This window comes from Octodon degus, unplaced genomic scaffold (genome assembly GCF_000260255.1).
Source record: "Octodon degus isolate 3935 unplaced genomic scaffold, OctDeg1.0 scaffold00043, whole genome shotgun sequence".
NCBI lineage: Eukaryota > Metazoa > Chordata > Mammalia > Rodentia > Octodontidae > Octodon > Octodon degus.
The window spans coordinates 1,509,871-1,523,574 of record NW_004524619.1 but is presented as its reverse complement, the minus strand read 5'-3'; the positions used below and the strand labels follow the sequence as shown (position 1 = coordinate 1,523,574).

General features: G+C 38.1%; 1 protein-coding gene across 5 annotated transcripts in view; it reads right to left on the bottom strand.

The window, feature by feature from the left end:
* Window positions 1-13,698, bottom strand: part of Satb1 (SATB homeobox 1) — a 74,440-nt gene extending 60,742 nt beyond the window's left edge. For 2 of the 5 annotated variants that reach the window (XM_004631595.3, XM_023715746.1), the window contains exons 1-5: window positions 12,807-13,698; window positions 10,064-10,298; window positions 6,263-6,439; window positions 5,377-5,503; window positions 4,500-4,623 (exon numbers count right to left, since the gene is read on the bottom strand). In XM_004631595.3, the coding sequence (XP_004631652.1) occupies window positions 4,500-4,623; window positions 5,377-5,503; window positions 6,263-6,439; window positions 10,064-10,274 (639 nt within the window). In that variant the 5' untranslated portion in view covers window positions 10,275-10,298; window positions 12,807-13,698. Of the gene's footprint in view, window positions 1-4,499; window positions 4,624-5,376; window positions 5,504-6,262; window positions 6,440-10,063; window positions 10,299-12,138; window positions 12,764-12,795 lie in introns of those variants that run through there. The other 3 variants (XM_023715743.1, XM_023715744.1, XM_023715745.1) reach the window with 3 other exon arrangements.
* Between the last annotated feature and the right edge of the window lie 6 nt (window positions 13,699-13,704).

Below are 13,704 nucleotides of genomic sequence, written 5' to 3'. Positions count from 1 at the left end.
CCAGCCTTCCATGTCACCAGCCACAAAGCCATGGACACTCACACATGCTGTGCTGCAGGTTTCTAATTTGAACACGGGGTATAAAACTGTCTACTACTTAGGGAGATGAGACACAGCAAAAGCACTAAAGGAAGTTTATCGTGCATTACTCCAGCAATTAAGATGGGTTATCTTTATTGTGACATGGAAATAGGATGTCTGGGACAAAGCTGATCATCCATACATTTTTTTAAAATTACTGTCTGAATATGTACTTTCAAGTGAATACATATACAAATATGTGAATACATAGATTAGTTTCTCACGTGAAATAAAACAGAATAATATTGATGTTGGATATTCTCTGGAAAGAATGTATTAAAATTTAAAAATCTAAGAAATCTGCCATTTCAATTTTTTTTTAGAAAATCATTACTATAGAACAGATTTAAAACTTTTCCTTCCAGGGTCCCTTGTAATACATACTGAAAATCAGCTGAACACTTGAGTTTCTTAAAATGCCTATTGAAATGACTGTCAAATTTCAGAGCATCAGCTTCCTTAAATGCTAAGACTCAAGAAGGCAGGGAAGTTTCTCTGATTATCTGTTTGTTAGTAACTATTAAAAACTCCAACATCTATTAGATCCTCAAATGCCATCAGAAAAAGAAATTTTAAAGCTACCTTTCTCAATTTCATGTCTAAATAAGAGATTCACATTTAAATTGATCTTAATATATTTTACTAGCTGAAATGAACAGAAATGACAATTCTCACCCATTTCATCTTGGACTGGACTTGGAGATTATCTTTTCCCCAGCTAAGAAATGAGATACAAAATGATTCAGTGACTTAAAAATGTGAGCGTTCTCTGTGTGCCTTTGTGTGTTCACACAGGCAGCACCCATATGGCCGAGGTAGGGAGGTAAAACTGCACGCGGCAGATTAAAATCTTTCATAAATATTTGACCTAAACACTTTGAAAAAGAAAACATCAGGCTGGTAGAAATAATAACTGACCTTTTACTTAAGGTACCTTTAACAGAATTATCTGTCCCCGCATCAGAATGTATGTATTTACCCAATGTTTAAATTCAATTTCTAAAACTCCAGGGGAAAATAGAATCAAGATTTAATGTATCATTGTAAATCAAATGTTAAGTTTTTTAATTCCCATTTTACTCTTAAATCTGTACCTTCAGAAGTGTCCTGACTACATGCTGTCCTATCCCTAAATCAGACTTCATTTTCTCCTACTACTTAGTCTCAGTTCAGAATGCAACATCCAACTTACCTAACCACATCCACTGAAAGAAAACAAAAGCAACAAAACAGCCAACCTCAGATCTATAATGAGCTAAGCATTTTTTATGTCTTAGAACATCTTACAAAAATAAACAAACACATGATACACAGAACTTAATAAACACACATCAATCTACTTGGGCAGATTTATGATAGGAAAGTAGTAACAGAAATAAAAGTACGAGTTGTAAGTCAAACCACATACCTACTTATGGAATTTCTGCAGCTGGAGAAAACCTTGCAAATATTATCAAAGAAAATATTATTGCACAAAACCTAAGTAACTATTTTAATACCAACACTTTAAAATTTACCATTGGGCAAGGTCATAGGAAATCAGGACTTCTGGTTAGTCATTACCAGGCACCTTGACTTTAAATCTCCAGGGACACTAGCTCCTTTATCTGTCAAAAGAGGTGCCAGGAAAGGATGATCCCTTCTAATTCTAAGAATCCAAGTACAACTAGACATTTGCTTAGCAAATGTTAGAGGATCCTCCTAAGATTTCTGGACCCAGGGCTTGTCAAAAGCCCCAGGCGAATTCCTGAGGTGTGCTACTCCTTCTCCCAGTTAGCCTCTATAGAGGGACTCTTATTTTTGTCCATAGGTTAGATTTTCTGCTAAAGGTACTACTTAGGAAGCCTATAATCATTCTTGCTACTGAAGTACTGTATCATACTAACGAAAATGCTATCTTTAATGTACAGCAAATGTATATATTGAAAAATATGTCAAAAGTTCTCACATGAATGAAAAATAAATTTTATGAGAGAAGTACAGCCTCAATAAAGAATTTCCTGGAGTTAAAATTCCATTCTGCATAAGGATAAGGCATATTTATTTGCTAGGCATTTTTCACTATCATATCTGTATCAACAAATCCCAAACACAGAGAAAAGAGAAACACACATTTGGGCTTGTTTCTCAGGGAGCCCCCTCTATCTTTAGGAAGAAAGGACACAAAAATAAGGGGAAAAGTTTTTAATAAGATCATTGAGTGTCTAATTTATAGATTCAGTCTAAGAGAAACAAAAAAAATGATACAGCAAAATATAAAGTTGCTCCCTCATTTAGAAGTTATTTTTCAAAACCACAATTGAATTTAAAATTTTGCTGCCACTAAAGATATGTGTAACATTTTCAAAAGGTATTTTGTAAGAAAGGAAGAGTGTAATTATAATACATGCTACAATCACAGCCTAGCTCCACTGAATTATTACGGTGGGGTCTCCAGTGACATAAGGTAACAAGTTCTTCTAAAGACCCCCCATACCAGAAACTCACATAGGTGTGACTCCACTCAGTTCTAAATTTCATTTTATCATTTAGTCTAATGTTGTAATTGTCAACATTCATTTTGCATGACAACATTAAGTAAATTCACAATTACATTTAAAAGCTACACTGTGGTAGAGTTTATTGGCTGAAGGTTGATACCATTAACAAGTAGTTCTCACCGACTGTATCAATAAATATATATAGTAGCATATATTTTTTCCAGATGTTAGTAAAATGTCTTATGTCTTTAAATGTACTTCCAAAACTAATGGGACATCCAGGAACATGAAGACACATGAGATTCATATACTGGGTGTTTATATTTTTTCCCATAATTTTATTGATAAATGGGTGTTTATATTGTTTCAAACCTGAATTTAGAAAACGACTAATTCTAGGTCATCTCGAATTTCTCAAGGTTAATAATCACATAACATGTTACCTGGAGTTGTCTACAAAACACACTCTCAGAATCCATTTTCATCATGGGATTCTGTTGCGGTACCTGTGTTTAATTAATTTAAAGTATTTTTATTTGATAGCTGTAATGTCACATACTCTCTATTCCACAGGTGAGAGAAGCACGATAAACATCAACTGCACGTATAACTGAACTGACAAAAAGTTTGCCCTACATTATACAAAATGGATGCTTAACAATGCAGAGAATATTTAATCTGAGGCTATAGCTTAGTTTACAATTTGCTCTATTCCTGAAAAGGCTAATGTAAGAGCCACGTTACAGGACTGTAATGTACCAAGCCTGACATGCAAAAAAGAGTTCTTCAGGAAAAGTAGAATAAAAGCCCACAACCTTTTCCCAAAGGTACCCACTAATCTTCGCGAACCTTACATTAAACATGCACCTTGAGAATATCTACTACTCAGAGTATGGTACATATATACTTTGAGAAGCTCTCAATTACAGAAATGCTTACAGAAGTCTGAAATTCAAGCTCAAACAACCGATTGATATTTGAATTATAGTTCTAGGCCTGAATTAAAAGAAAACTTTAAAAACTTAACAAAAATCTAATCAGACCTGTACCTCAATTATAGCATATCATGGGTTTGGCTAAGAAGGAACAGCACTGTAATACATCACAGGGTGACCACATAAGCAGATTCCTAAGAGTGAGTTCACAGCATCCTTTTTCTTACTTGAAGTCAGCTGACTTTTAAAAAATGATGCATGGTTTTTAAATCGGGAAACAATGGCAGTTTCTACCTAAAATTTTAGCTCTTTTCCATCAAAATTCATCCCTCAAAATGAAATCCAGTAATGAATCTCACTTCAAAAACACCTAATGGTACAATAGGTAACCCAAAGGGAAAAAAAGATTCCACTTAAAACATCTATTTAAAAATAAACACCAAAAAACTAATGACCCAAAACAGATTATAGAATTCCAATGAATAATATCTTTTCAACCTTTGATCTGGACAAGAGATTTCTGTGTTTACGTTTATTTCTACTAAGTACATCCCCCCTCCAATAATGACCAAAGCAGCCAATACCTCTACTTATTCAGATAGTACGCTGAAGCTTTTGTACATTAGCACTAACGCTGCCATTCCCATGTGCCAAAACTCTCAGCAAGTCAACTACCCTGACTCTTCCTTCAAGAAGTCACTAAGGAGACTGTAGCTACCATGCTCAGAGCACTAAAAACGCAAAGACTAGCCAGCATAGTGTCTTCCACTTAACTGTTTTTCCTGTAAACAGTCATTAACACTCTCCCCCAAGGGAGCAAAGTGTAAAGGCTCTGTTCACAATGAATCAGGCACATTTTAAAAGGTCAGCAGTGGTCAAGTAATTTTGCATTTCTGGCCAATTCTTGCTTCAGATACCAGTGGCTTCAACTCTAAGCCCCAGCGGACCTCAAGCCCAAGCTGCCCATGATAGCTTATTATTTAGTACATGCTATGCTAAGTACCTGTGAAAGGGGGCACTCCTTGGCCAATGAACTCTGATTCATATCTTTGAGTAAGTCCTTCAGAGCATTCCTTACTGTGGTGTGCGACCATTGTTCAGGAGGCAAGTCTTCTAGTTTGGGGCAACTATTTGAGACATAGATTAGAAAGGGGATTATTACAAGATTGCATCCCGCTGCAGAACATTCCTTTAAGACAGACAGATTTCATTTTGCGCATCAAACAGATGCATCTGGAGATTGCTCTCGGTCTCCTGATTGTTCCGATTAGTTAATTACTTTATACAACACATCTGCTGTATCGATGCATGAATTATACATCAGCTGCCTGTGGTGGCTATTTTTTCATGTTACTTCTACCTTCCTGCTCTGATGCGCTTGGGAAGACAATTTAAGGTGTACTGCTTTCTCAGGAGCCACCGTGAAAAGCATTAAGTATTAACTGATTTCCTTTCATTACTCTGTTCATACGAAATAAAATGGTAAAAAAAAAAAACAAAACAAAACAAAAATAAGATCATGGCAATAGCACATAAGGCATTCTTTCACAAAATGTACACAGATGGCACTGTTCATGATAAGCAAAAATATTTTTTTCTTAAGTAAACTTTATGTAAAATGCTTCCTTATAATGCATCATTTAATTGACTGAATATTAGAAGTCTTGTCTTTGGATAACCCAGAAAAATCTACAAATTGGGGAGGGGTTAAATTATACACTGAAGTTAGGGGTAGGAACAGAAGGGGTAAGGTAATACAATAAATGTGGATTAACCTTTCTGAAACACAGGGTAGACAGGAGCTGAAGGTGCAAGCCAGACATGTTACTTCATAGAATGAGGCAAGAATGTTTCATCCCCAAACTGCAGCCTTGACCCACCTGTGTAACTGAATTTTCAAGGTGACCACATGATATACATCTTGGAGCATATCTGCTACGGTGGCATCAGGGGCATCTGTCACATAAGACAGGGGAACGGGATTCCACTTTCCAACCTGGATTAGCCCTATTCCAGATAAAGAGAATATGTCACTGACTATTTTACTCTCCCATGATATATCCAGTAGAAGGCTTTTTTTCCCCACTGCCCCCACCACAAGCAATATTGTTATTTCTGTTTGAATGATTCCCTTTCCTCTAAAAGGCAGGTCAGTGAAAATATTCACAGCTTAGCCTTCCAAATTGTGAAATTATGTAAATGACTATAGGGTTGTTTATTATTTTGGAAATAAAACCCCATCAATAAAACCTATGCATAAGGCCACATTTTCCTAACTTAGAGAAAGTTCTAATAAGACACAGCAGAACCAGTTCTAAATGGCTTTACGATTTAGATAAGATTCTCTATTGCAGTGGGAATCAGCATTGAAAAATACTTTACAGCCCATAAAACCATCAGAAACAGAATAAAAGAAACAGAACTAGATATTCAGTCATAAATGCAAATTGACTCTCAACAGTCCATCTGCTCAAATACGCTCCTCACTTCCTTGTGGGTCCTCAGTGGAGCAGATTATTAAGGTCAATAAGCATACTAATGATTCAGCTGAAGTAATTTAAAAAAAAAATCTACCTCAACATTCCACATGAGCAAAATGTGTGTTAACTAAACCAAACTGAATTAAGCCAATTTTTTAAAGCCACAGTCTATAAGGAAGCAATGTAGAACACGGACTGCAGCTCTTTGAATAAAGATACTGCTTTCCCTACGAGGTGCACAAAGGATGCCAAGCCATTTTTCCCACCCCACATATGCATTATTTACCTTTGGCCTGGGCAGCAGAGCTATGCGAATAACCTAGAGACAGCAGTGCCATTTCTATCAGCTGGTTGAAAAGCATATCCTTTCGCACCAACACAAATTCCGCGTGCTCCTCCTTGCAATCATATTCAATGGCGTTTTCATAATGTTCCACCACACAGAAAACTGGTAGCATGGTTCCTATCAAAAAGACAGAAGAAAAGACAGGGAAACAACAGTCTTCAGAAAGACAGTTGGAGGGCTAGGAAAAATTAAGCTATAAAAATAAATCTTTACAACAGTGAGAGACAGCGCTGCCCAGGCAGACTGGGGCAGAGATGCAGACATTCACACACAAATATAAAATACATGCCATTTTTCATTTTTTTGAAGTTGTCAGAGAGATATTTAAACAGCACATGAAGTTGGTCATAAGGCAATTTGAGCGCTGCTCTAATTTTACCGGTGCGTTTTCCAATGCAGAATTACCTTTTTTTTTTTTTAATCAAATAATAACGCTGACAAGAGAGAAATGTGTCTTATTTGATTTGCTGGGAGGAGTAGACAGTACACACACAGAAGGCACTGCAGTTGTCTACAGAAGCCAGCTTCCCACTGCCTATATGCTTCTGTTAGTAATAAACTTTTCTTGTTTCTGTCTAAACAAATTACCTTTGGTCAAAAAATTGTCTTTTTGAGGTATTTACCCGTTGAAGTCAAGAAACACAGAATCCCACTGCTGTTCATGCCACACCATTTCAATGTGCATAATGCAGAAATAAATAACATTTATTCTTTGACTACTGATGTAATCTCTCTAAAGAGAGAACATAGTGGCCACAGTCTTTAAAATGAGCAGGTTCTATGAGATAACATGATAAATATGTGACAGAAAAGGCAAGCGGCCTCTTCAGGATGTGTTAGAATCAAGGAATTTGCGGGGATCTGATGTGCTCCCTCCTGCTTTACTTTAATCCGGGGCAGTAACTCAGGAGCCAGATGATTAATAAGTACAGGTCGCACCACTGTCAGCATGGAAGTCAGGCTGCAACTGCGCTCAAGGTATTCACCCAGCACACTGCCACACTTGCAATGCTAACAGAAAAGGGTTAAAAACAGATGCAACTGTACCATGGCAAACTGCCAGGAGGGTATCATCTTTAGAATAAATGATGACAAGGTTACTTTAACAGGGCGCCCAGGATCCCCAATTAGTCCTGCAACACTCATGCCTGTATAAAGCTCTGTCCTCCAGACTCAAGCATCCTACCAACTTCTGCAGACGTCTAGTGAGTATCAACCCTCTCCAAAAATCCATATTTCCTCCTGACACCAGAGAGGCCCCTTTACAAATTCTATTTACCTGTTTCTTCTGAACAAAAGCCGGCAATAAAACAGCTACATTTTTCCACACGTGTGTCTCTACCAGAGCTTTAGCGAACTGTCCACAAGAGATGCTAGCTCTGACAAACAAACCCCTTCAGGCTTACTCAGAGAAGCTCACAAACTCATTCGGAAGTACCAACAGGCTAGGCATGAAAAACAAGCTGCAAAGCTTGCCAATATTCTTGTCATTCATTCAGCTGCTGTATACCAGAGAGAACCCATCAGGGATCAGCACACAACTTGGGGAGACCACAGCAAAAATAGCAATATGCAAACTGGTAATTTCTTCCTTGGCTTGAAGGTATTTTGGCAAAATCTCCAAAACAAAAACATTCAACCCCTTCCCTTTTTCTCAGTACTGCTTTCTCAGCTCAGCCACAATTTTTATCTGGCACCTGTCAAACAAAAACTATCCTCATAAAACATAAGATGAGGGGGACAAAACACTAAAAGGCTTTAGTGATTTCATAATTAGATTAAGCAGAGACCTCTCTCCATAAACTACATTTTTTAAAGAGCTATCATAAATAAAATACTGAAAAAAAAAATTCAGCAGGAAGTGAAATTACTGTACTTTGGTTCTTCCTCCCCTTGCACTGATGTCTTCTAAGAACTGGGCTGGTACAACAAAAACACACACGTTGATTTTTCTTCTTATGGGATGAAACAGATGTGTTCTGTTATATGCTGCTTCTCAGGCCTATGAAATAACTTCTCAGATCTATGAAACAACGTAGGCTTTTTATACTACCGAAACATACTGAATTGACTTTGTATTGAATCGATCAAATTTAGAGGTGCCTTATAGCTAATAAAGGTGGCAACAGATAAAGTAACAATAATGCCTAATTGTAAATCCAGCTGCTAAATCTTCTAGCACACTGTCAGGGGTGCCCTGTTGTCTCTGGGAGTGATGCTAAGCAGGAGCCTTCTCAGAACGTCTGATTATTTGTCCTAGTGTTTGGCGAGGCTTCCAACTACAGCAACTTCACAACCTTCCAGCATTAAAAGAGGAGAGCGCTGGTCACTGCTGAACGCTAAAAATACCTCATGATTTAAACCTGAAGGCAGTCTTAGGAGCTTTTGCTGAAGGTTTATGAGCCTGTGTAAACAGCACGTCTGCCATAAGGAGCAGTGAAGTCTGTAGAATCCTTGTCTAAAACTGTCCTGGCATTAAAGTTTGCTGTGCAAATATCACATAATACCAGAGACAGCTGAAATCTCCTATTTAGGAATTTATGGAACTTATATGTTTGCAGGCGTCAGAAAGTCTTTTTTATAGAGCCCCAGTGTTTCACAGTACAATATTAATGCACTCTGTTTGAAAAGCCGTAATAAATTATATTTTTAATGCTCTTACCCTGGCTTTCTTAAGATGCATACATTCTTGGCAAACAATCAATAAATAGGGTAATCATGAGTAGAGGCCAAAGAATTTGCTGAAGTGCTGTTTTTCCATTTTTAATAGATAAAGATCTAACAATACGGACTGCTGTGTCTGTTCATTTCAGGATCAATATATTCTTTGTTTTCGCCAAACCAAGGAAAAAATAAATGATTGTATGATAAATGTTATGCATCAAACACAATGAAATTCCTCTGCCTTCTAACTTTATCTACTTAATATTCTTGGTTGCTAAAAGATGGCATTTTTATCCTTTGCTTAGCAAATGCAAGGGAAAATCTGATTTCTATACATGTTATTCACAAACAAAATAAAGACCCTTATGAGGCACATACATTATACTCAGGCTAGGCACTACTTTATGTAAAACATACTCAAAGTTGTTAAACTTCATCAGTTTTCATACTGGTAAAAAGCAGTTATATACTTTTCATAAAGTGACCTAAATCTACTCTTCCTTTTACACAAATATAACAAAACTTAGAAAACTAGAATCATCAAGGCTTTCCACTGCTAAATAAGGAATGTGCTTTTTAGAAAAGAAACCCCCCCAGAAACGGTACTACCAAACTTTTATATCATCTTAGGTAACGTTTTCATGATCTCTGCAACCACCTTACAAGTAGCACTCATTTAAAAAAAAAAAAAAATTTATTAAAAAGCTGAGTAATTTCCAAGCAACCTGAATGTCTTCTTCTTACTAAGAATTAGTGCACGCTAACAGCCGCCTACTATTCTTTACTACCACGATACCTTTCCAATGACCTTGGCACACACTACAATCACAATCTTTATCATCCAAAAAGTCCAACGAGTCCGATCGGCAATAGCATAAGATGCTCCACACTCAAGAACACAGCCTATGCAACGAAAACGTGATGGATACTACCACCCAGGAGGGAACCAGTTTCATCTCAGAGGGAGCATCCAGGAAAGGAATATATAAAGCACACTCTGCCCCTCCACCCCAAGCAGCAGGGCGCTGGGTAGACACCGAGCTTACAGCAATCCAGGTTTGGCTCAAAAGTATTTACCTTTCCTAAGGTTGGTTTTCATCAGATGGCCCGAGTGTTTTAAAGGCACTCCCTGCATTTTTGCACCTGTACTCCCAAGCCTTCCTCTTCCTAGAGGGCTTCCGTTCTGCTCCAGGCGGGCAATCTTGGCTGGTGGACCCTTCGGATCACTCACATTGTTAGACATTTCTGAATGTTCTTTCCCCTGAGTTGCCTCGTTCAAATGATCCATACTCAGTCACTCTCTAAAGATCACCTGCCAGAATTTAAAGAGAAGACAGACATGTTATAACTAGGGGGTGAAGGTCTACAGCTATGCTTATAAACATTTACTAGACTTTTCTCTCCACATATACATCTGTAAAGCTATACATCTACAGATGTTACTATGCTTCTAGATAACAGCATTTTTGTTCAAATTAATAATTTGTAGCAACTGTATCAACATTAATGAAAAGGTAATTTATCACTTACAACAAAAACAAGAGAAAAAAAGGCTTACTTTGAGAACAATTACAAGCTAAAAAGAAAATGAATCATATTTACGTCGTCATAATTCTTAAAAACTATACTCATTGCAGACTACAGCAGCAACATTTTAATAAAGGATAGAAGACTAATCACAGGCTAAAATACTAAATTTAACACATGTTCATATCTTACACGTGTTCTGAGAAAAATATATACCACTCAAGAGAAGGTAGTGAACATTTAAGTGCTATTTAGATTCCCCATTGGCTTCACACAGTGAAGCAGACAAGTTTTCTACTATCAAAGTTTCAAGAGTTCCACTGCCCAGTTAAAGATCTAGGTAGTCAAGCCTTGGGTCAAACATGTGACTGAGTCATTTCACCCCAAGCAAACAGGAAGAAGTGGAGGAGGGTTTCTTCAAACATTCTAGGTACTGAAGAATTACAACTCAACCTGCCTTTTAGTTAACATTTAGGTGTGTATTACCAATAAAATGTGGTTATACATTTAAATAGCAAAGCACACACAAAAAACCCCTTTATATTCACAACAGAGGGTCGTATTAAGTTTACTCTCAAACCCTTGATACTGGTAAAATATCTCCAATATTCAAAAGTAATCTTATTATGCAATGAAGATAGTACTACAGTTTCAAAAAAAATTACATAATTATGTTCAGTTTTATTGTCTATTTTACACCGTTTATAAGGTAATATTAGTTCAATATAAAACTCACTTCTGTAAGTTTTAACTAGAATTGCTAAGAGCAGGTGAGTTGGATCATGTACTTTCATGAGACTTGGAAATATGGGTCTTATCAACAGTAAGGGGAACACATTTAGGAAAAAGCAAAAAATGGTAATTGCCAATTTCTCGCAACTGTCTATTAATTTGACCGACCCTATCTTGAATTTTTACAAAATTATACCTGAGCTTTTTAGATCTGGATTTGTTGAGAGTTAAGTCTGCATTCCATGGTTTTCTTTAACTATTTTTGTTTTAACTACAGACCACTTCATCCTATATAATCAAGAACTGCAAGAGTGATGTTAATCTGCAGGTTTAAAAGCAACCTTAAGAGTGCCAACTGAAGAACTATAAAGTTTGAGAAATAATAATGGCTATTTATCTTTGTACTCCAAGGTGGCACGCTGAGAACTACAGGTTTACCGTTGATCGGGGTCCCATCTGTTTTTGGTTATGAGGTTCATTAACAATAAATGCGCCTTTTTAAACCACTTTTTATCAAGATTACTCTTTTCCATTATATTAGGCTGCAATCTAAAGCCAAAATTAGAGTGATGATTTTTAACTTATTCAAAACACTCTTTGTAATGTTTCATGTGGATAATACAGAACTGCTTTTTCTAAAATTGGTTGCCTTAACAGAAGAGACGAATTTTAAAACATATGACATGCAAAGAAAAATCTTTAACCCTTGGGGCAACTCAAGAGAAAAGTAGGCAATGGCATCAAAGTAACACCACAAAACACATTAAGTAATCGTGAGGCTTAACAACCCTTTAAGCCGTACAGCAAATGAAAGTGACAGATTATAACTTAGTTAATGTATCAACAAGCAAAATATCATATAGGTCATGCAGAATTGTCCTCTGAGTACCCACCTATAAACGTCTATTAAACACTAAGTCATCCTGGAAAAAGCTTTACATTATGAAGCAAAATTACATGCACATAAAACATCCAATTTACTCCCTTAAACTCTATGCCCAAGGCTAAACTTCACCGATCTCAGTTTGGAATTGAAAAGAATCACCTCCACCAGGCCTGCCTGGACTGTGAGCAGCGGGAACTCTGGTCTCAACAGATGCCAAAGTGCAGAGTTTCTTTTGAGTTATACATTTTACAACCCATTTTAGGGTAATGTCTATTTGGCACATACAATACAGGGTATTCTATCAAAATCCCCTCTCCCAGTCCATAAACTAAAGACCATACATGAAAATTACTGAATAAATCCATGAACTCAAGCCTCGACAATTATTTCCTGGAAAAGAAAGAAAGAAACGCGAAATTCCGGTTTTAAGAACCTAGTTTTCGCATTGTGGGATCCTTTTCAGTGAGTTCCTCGCTGGATCGCTTCTCTTGCCCTTACTGAACCCCATAATTACAATTTAAGAGACTGTGCCCTTATCCGTTCCATATGGCCGGCACGATCCAGGCCAAGCTTTCACTGTGACCTTTTAAAGAGACAAAGAAGCAAAGTACTATCTAGAAACAGAAACACTGCAGTTTTACTGAGTGAAATTAGCAAAACCGACCTGAAACTCACCACTTCAAAACTTGACAGCATATAAATAACAAAAACAAAGGAGATTTCCTTTGCAGCCCGGGGTTCTTGAAGTGAAGTTCAAGACTGATGTTTTCTATATCCCTTCTTTTTAATTAAAAAAAAAAAGAAAGAAACAGCAGACCTGAAGGCGACTTCCCCTGAAATTGTATTATTTTCTCTTCCCCTATTCCCGCCCCCCCCAAGCGGGGGAAGGGCAGAAATGAACGTCTACAAGAGTAGCCATGGGAGAGGGTATTAAAAAAAAAAAAATCACAGTTCGAAAAACAACAAATGTATGGTTTGTAAGATGTCTAACCTCACAGAACAGGGCTTTCGAGGGGGAGGAGGGGGGAGTGGGAAGTAGGGAGGAGGGAGAAGATAAAATTGATCTGACAAGTGATTCGTGGGGGGGGGTCGTAAAAACAAAGCAAAACCCGTTAGGAGCTGCTGTACACTGTGGTGGTGCTGGGGAGGCGAGGTGGTGACTGGAGAATCTCTTAAAAAAGAAAAGAAAAATCACTGCGGACAAGGTCTCCAGAAAGCAGAAGGGGAGCAGGGGCTTCTCCTTCCTCCACCCGCCCGCCCGCCCGGGTTCTGCGGGCGAGCACCGAAAGTCTACTTCTGGCTGTCACTTGCACTATTCTCCGGGAAGCCCGGAGGACGCGGAGAGGAGCAGGCCACCTCGCCTCCCGGCCCGCCGCCCCCGCCCCCGCCCCCGCAATCGCGCCTGGGAGGAACAAACCTTAAACTTTTCCCACAGTCTCGCACCCCCAACGAGGGCATCTACCGGGGGACAGCGAGAGCGCGGGACACAGTGTCGCCAGAAAAGCCCCGGAAAGGCACTAAAACGCCACTTTGGCTCCCGCCCTCGCTGACAACAGCCCGGAGGACCCCGTCC